Here is a 6,039-nt window from a genome sequence, read left to right as displayed (position 1 = left end):
GCGTGCGCGTGCCGCCTAGAATCCGCCAGGCCGTATCGTGTTCACCCGTATACCCGAGTACTCTACGCACCGCGGTACGGATCACGTCAATCAATCGACGAATCGCGAAGAGGGTTTTTTATTGCAGTCTTTATTATTTCGTCCAGAGTTGTGCCCCTGCCAGTGCCCCATTCCTTCTTGTCACACTCATCGAGGGCGTGCTGGGCAGCACAGCCCGAATGTTGGCAAAACTATGCAAGGCTTTGTACTGTGAGAATTTCTCTGCTCGGGCTTGGCGGAGGGTGCATGGATGTGCTTTTTCAATTATCTAAAATAATTCCTGTAGACAATTGACGTGCACACACACGTGGCCTGCAGCTATTTTTTTAATAATTTTTGAATTATTCTTCTGTTCACATCGCACGCGCCGATCACCATTGCATTCCGCTGAGGCTTGACGTGATCCTGGCAGCTGGTTGTGCGACACGAACGACTGTAGTGGCGTGTGGTCGGCGTCGAGCCCAAGGTTTATGTGGCTGAACTGGTGTAGAATTTAATTGGAAATAGTTGCTCTACATCGTGAGGTGCACCAGCTCTCTGGAACAGCTGAATAAAACATAGTCACTTCAGGAAAGAATTTGTTTGCGCTCCACAGAGCAGGCAGTTTCCAAACCTCTGGAGCCCTTCTGCACCTAGCCCTAGTACTTCCTGATGTTCCCGATGTACAGGAGGATGCTGCGCGTGGTACGTACGCAGGTCTGCTTCTGCCGGAGCAGCCTGACGCAGGTGCTGTGCGTGAGCGTGTTTGGCACTATGCTGCTGATCGGCCTGGTGATGATGTACCGCACGCCGCCGCACGCCAAAACGGCGGCCACCATCGAGGACTTCATGAAACTGGTGGTGACGACGGCTAGACCCGAGCCGCTAGCACAGGCAGCAGCGCACGAGGCAGCACATGTAGCCCCCGCCGAAGCGGAAGAAACGCAGACGCCGGAGCGGCCCATTCGAGTAAGCTCGGAGCCGGCGCTGACGTTCTCCGACGACGGCGAGCAGTTCCTTCTCGCCGGCAAGCCATTCCGCATTCTCAGCGGCGAGCTGCACTACTTCCGCGTGGTGCCCGAGTACTGGCGCGATCGCCTGGAGCGCCTGAAGGCCGGCGGACTGAACACGGTGAGCACGTACGTGGCGTGGAACCTGCACGAGCCGCACCCGGAGCGGTTTGACTTCACGCGCGACACGCGCACCGACCTGGTGCGCTTCATCCGCACGGCGCACGAGCTGGGGCTGTACGTGATGCTGCGGCCGGGCCCGTACATCTGCGCCGAGTGGGAGTTTGGCGGCCTGCCGGGATGGCTGCTGCGAACCAACGCCGGGCAGCTGCGCACGAACGGCGCCTGGTACATGCGCGCCGTCAAGCGCTACCTGGCCGCGCTCTACAAGCAGGTGTACGCGCTGCAGCACAGCTACGGCGGGCCGATCATAGCTGTTCAACTGGAGAACGAGTACGGCACGTTTGGAAACAGCCGCTCATACCTGGAGGCACTGAAGGATGCGGCAGTGCAAGGTATAGTGAACGTGTGTGTGTGTGTGTGTGTGTGTGTGTGTCACTTCAATCAGCTGTGTGGTGGATACCAGGCTAAATATAGTGGCGGTCAATTCATCAGCCTTGCAAGCTGTTGAATGGTGTAATCCCAGCACAAGTTGCTATGTCCAACATAGCTGTTCGCTATCATCGCTTCCGCGATGGGCAGGTCTGAGGTGTACGTGCGCGTGGCGGGTCGGTGTGAGAATGTGTGTGTGTGTGTGTGTGCGCGTTTGGGCGTCCGTATACCCGTGTGTGGTCATGCCGTATACCTGGGCGTGGGTCGGTGTGAGAGTGTCCGCGTTCGGGCGTGTGCGAGTGTGTACCTGAGTGTGGGTATGAGTGCGCGAGTGTGCACGGTTGGGTGTGGTGTAGTACCGTATGTGCTCATGCATGTGTGGCCAGAAAAGTAGCTGCTTTGTGGCGCAGCTATTATTGATTATTACCTAACTTGCTCGGGGATACATTAGAAGTGCAAGAAGCATCATATCTTGGAGACCATAATTGCTGAAGATCATGCTCCGGTGAGAATACATTACATGACGTTCAGTAAAGTAGCGCCAGAGCAGCCCAACACCACCAGCAATCACCGCCAGTACTTTGAGCACCACCTGCACAACGACCTGCACAGCCACCGCCACCATACGGTCATGTTTTGGAGATGGCATGGATGAGTGTGTCCTGTCTAGAGGATGTGTGTATGGGGGGGGGGGGGGGGCACACATGCTTATACCGTAAAATCCCGCCAGAGCGCCCCTACCTCCGCCACCCTTCAAGTAGGGCCAGGTGGGGAGGGGCGGATGGGCGAGTCCTACTTACCGCATTCAATACTACATGAAAAAGTACGAAAACTGTTCGTGCATCTCGTTCACCGACCAAAGGTTGTGAGCCAGGAGTCGTACAGACCCATCGAAACTAAGGGTTTGTGCGATCCCTGGTCAAGAGGGTGGGCACTGTTGTGTACATTTCCAACCGGGTCGAGCACTCGTCTGCAGTACAGTACGGCATCACTGAGTGATATGAGGATACAATCAATCACTTCCCGGACAAAAAGTCAGGGAGGGGTGCATGGGAGAGACGGGGCGCTCTGGCGGGATTCTACAGTACTGGTGTTATACAGCACGGTCATGCAGAAAGAAGTATAGGTCTATGTATGCATGGCATGCTCATTTCTTCATTCACAGCTTTTTCGGCACTGTTGCTGCTGCTGGTGCTGCTGCTGTGCTGCTGCTGCTGTTGCTGCTGCTGCTGTTGCTGCTGCTGGTGCTGCTGCTGGTGCTGCTGGTGCTGCTGTTGCTGCTGCTGTTGCTGCTGCTGTTGCTGCTGCTGTTGCTGCTGCTGCTGGTGGTGTTTGCTTGTGTCCCGTGAACAGGTGGCATAGTGGAGCTACTGTACAAGTGCGACGATCACAACGGCCTGCCCAAGGGTCTGGAGCAGCTGCCCGGCGTTCTGCAGACCGTCAACGGCAACGATCGCGTGCGCTGGCACATCACGCAGCTGCGCAAGAACCAGCAGAAGAAGTCGCCGATCTTCGTCGCCGAGCTCTGGACCGGCTGGTTCACGCTCTTCTCCGGCGACTTCAGCACCAAGCACCAGAACGAGATTGTGGGCGCCACCAAGCAGTGGCTCAAGGCGGGCGCGTCCATTAACTACTACATGTGGCACGGCGGCAGCGACTTCTATCACAACGGCGCCATCAACGGGCCGTACCGCGTGATGACGTCGTCGTACGACTATGACGCGCCCGTCTCGGAGAACGGCACCCTGACGCCGAAGTTCTACGCGCTGCGCGACGCACTCAAGAGCGTGCTGGGCGAGCAGCAGGTCAAGTTTGGTCGCATTCCGGACGACATCCCCGTCAAGGCGTACGGCACTGTGCCCATGACGTCGTTCATGCCGCTGTCGCAGCTGGTGCAGGTGGCGTCCGCGCCCATCGAGATGGAGCAGGTGTGCAGCATGGAGGAGCTGCCGGTGAACGATAACACGGGCCAGGTGATGGGCTTCACTCTCTATCGGCATGTCATGCGCGAGCGCCCGCTCACCAACCAGGTGGTGAGCATCAGCGGATTAGCAGACTTTGGCGTGGTGATGCTCGACGGCAAGGTGCTCGGGCAGGTCAATCAGCAGTACGACTCCGGCTCCGCTTCCTTCACGCTGTCCGTGTCGCAGATGAGCAGCAAGCCGACGCTGGAGATCCTAGTCGGCTCCACGGGCCGTAACAACTATCTCCCCGATGGCACGGAGAAGAAGGGCCTGCTGTGGCCCATCTACCTGAACTCCGAGCGTATCTCCGACTGGACTGTGTTCCCGATGGAGTTTGACGCGCCGTTCATACACCGCGTGCTCAGCAGAGAGTCTGCGTTTACCGCCGTGGCAGATTCCAAAGTGGCTGCCAGTCCTGCCGTCCTGCGCGGCATGCTGACCATCACGGAGCCGCCGTGCGACACGTTCGTTCGTATGACCGGCTTCGGACGCGGACTGCTGATCGTCAACGGCCTGGTGCTGGGCCGCTACTGGGACGCGGGACCGCAGCGCACGCTCTACCTGCCCGCCCCGATGCTGCGCGAGGGAGAGAACACGTTCCTGATCATGGAGCTGATGGACACGCCGGCTGTGCCGCGCATCGAACTCGTGCAGAAAGCCGATCTGGGTCGCTTCGGAGTCTAATAATCATAAAACTAGCTGATGTTAATTATTAGCAGTCAGCTGTGTGTCGTCCGTAGAGACTACCTCCGTAGCTCTTGACCCCGGTGACGGTAGTCATGTGCCGGTGTTGTTGCAGCATCGCAGCCACCACCGCCGCTGCCGCCAACGCCGTTTCTTTGGCATGACGGCCCGCTTGAATCATTGAGTAGCAGAGTACAGGGTTGCTACGTGGTTTGTCGTCGATGCCGTGCGCGTCGTTTTGCTTGCTCAGTACGCGAGAAACAGCGTTTGTGCCCGCCCTTGATACCGCAGCTGCTGCTGTCGCTGTTGCAGCTGTCAGCTGGGTCGCGGTGAGAAAGCGTGTGCACGCGTGTGTGTGTGTGTGTGTGTGTGTGTGTGTGTGTGTGTGTGTGTGTGTGTGTGCAGTGTGGCATGCGCCGTCCAACCCGTTGTGAACTGCAACGTGGGTAGCGAGTGTTGCTGAACGGGTGCGTGATGCTGATGGTGGTGGTACCGAGACGGATGCATGTCGCAATGCTTAACCCCGCTCGCTCACGAACAGACGGGCCCCCGCGTATTTCACACGCACTGCACTGCACGCACTATCTCTAGACACAGCCCACTATGGTCTGACAAAAGATTTCTCACTACTGGACCGTTTGTCCGTGCCCCCCCCCCCCCCTCCCCTCCTGGACCAGTTTGCCGAGGGTATTCTTGTTGTGACTTTACTTGCCATGAATACATTGGATTGGCCTTACTACATCAGCTAGAACTATGGTTTACTTACTCACTGTACCATGAGTGGACGCACAGGCATGTGTACAACATACATGCAGCGAGGAAAATGCTGTGCTACTCTAGACTGCATTGCTGAACGGAGCTGCTCCGACTTCCGGAACTTTTTAACGAAATATCCTGCATGTGCCTGCACGTGTGTGCCTGCACTACCATGCTATGCATATCGCATACGCACGCACACACACACACACACACACACACACACACACACACACACACACACACACACACACTGTCGCCTGATGATTGCGAGAGCACGAAGCTTGAAGTAGCAGCAAACAAGCCTTGATTGTCCTTGTTGTTCTGTATCACACACACACACACGCGCGTATATTTGAATATTTCTACCGTGTGTCCACACAGTACTAATACATCCAAATCTCACCGAGTGTTATTGTCACAAGTACTAGTTTAAAAACTTTTCTAATTGTCCGCAAACTCCAACGCAGCCACTTCCACATTTTCAAAACTTCACTTCTCAGCTCCAGGGTCATGACCCTGATGATGGGCCAAGCCCGAAAATTTGGTGTAATGTTTATTTTAATTTTGGTTTGAATCGCATTGAAGAGATCGTTTTTGGAGTTGAGAAGTGAAGTTTAACAGTACTACTACTAGTGGTATTACCGTATGTCAGCGCCTTTAAAGCCATGGCCTTATATTCGAAACACCGCTGCTTTCCTAGATGTTTTATGTGCAAAATGACTCACCCACTACGCCATGCCTTTTAAAAGTCAACGTCCACACAGAAATTTCAATCTACATCCACTTGTTCACCCTTCCTGCTGGGCTGTAGGTTTGTTAGCATAGTACTTATTCCTTCATTTTTACAAAACATACTTCAAATGCTATTTCATTTATGAAGCCCATGGCTTTATAACTGAGACTGGCTTTATAATCGAATATACCGCCATGGCTTTAAAGGTGCGGACATACGGTATGAATACACGGATAACCCAAACAGAGAGCCAAGAGCTCAGCCGTGGTAGTGTACAAGAAGAAAGCAAGCACAGTGAAGCTCCCGTGACCAGGCCACG

The 6,039-nt window shown here is 55.2% G+C and overlaps 1 protein-coding gene across 2 annotated transcripts; it reads left to right on the top strand.

The window, feature by feature from the left end:
- Positions 1 to 122: 122 nt before the first annotated feature.
- On the top strand, positions 123 to 5,764 carry LOC135820920 (beta-galactosidase-1-like protein 2). Of its 2 annotated transcripts, XR_010554217.1 has the most exons (3): positions 123 to 1,543; positions 2,934 to 4,601; positions 4,634 to 5,764. XR_010554217.1 is itself a non-coding variant. In XM_065333979.1 (2 exons), exons 1-2 carry the CDS (start codon positions 691 to 693, stop codon positions 4,226 to 4,228), a joined length of 2,148 nt encoding a protein of 715 aa, XP_065190051.1. In that variant the 5' UTR covers positions 123 to 690; the 3' UTR covers positions 4,229 to 5,764. The 2 variants fall into 2 exon arrangements, 1 of the variants encoding a protein (XP_065190051.1); XM_065333979.1 differs by having other exon boundaries at positions 2,934 to 5,764.
- The last annotated feature ends 275 nt before the right edge of the window (positions 5,765 to 6,039 follow it).

This window comes from Sycon ciliatum, chromosome 7, assembly GCF_964019385.1.
Source record: "Sycon ciliatum chromosome 7, ocSycCili1.1, whole genome shotgun sequence".
Classification (NCBI taxonomy): domain Eukaryota; kingdom Metazoa; phylum Porifera; class Calcarea; order Leucosolenida; family Sycettidae; genus Sycon; species Sycon ciliatum.
This window is presented reverse-complemented; position numbering and strand designations above follow the sequence as displayed.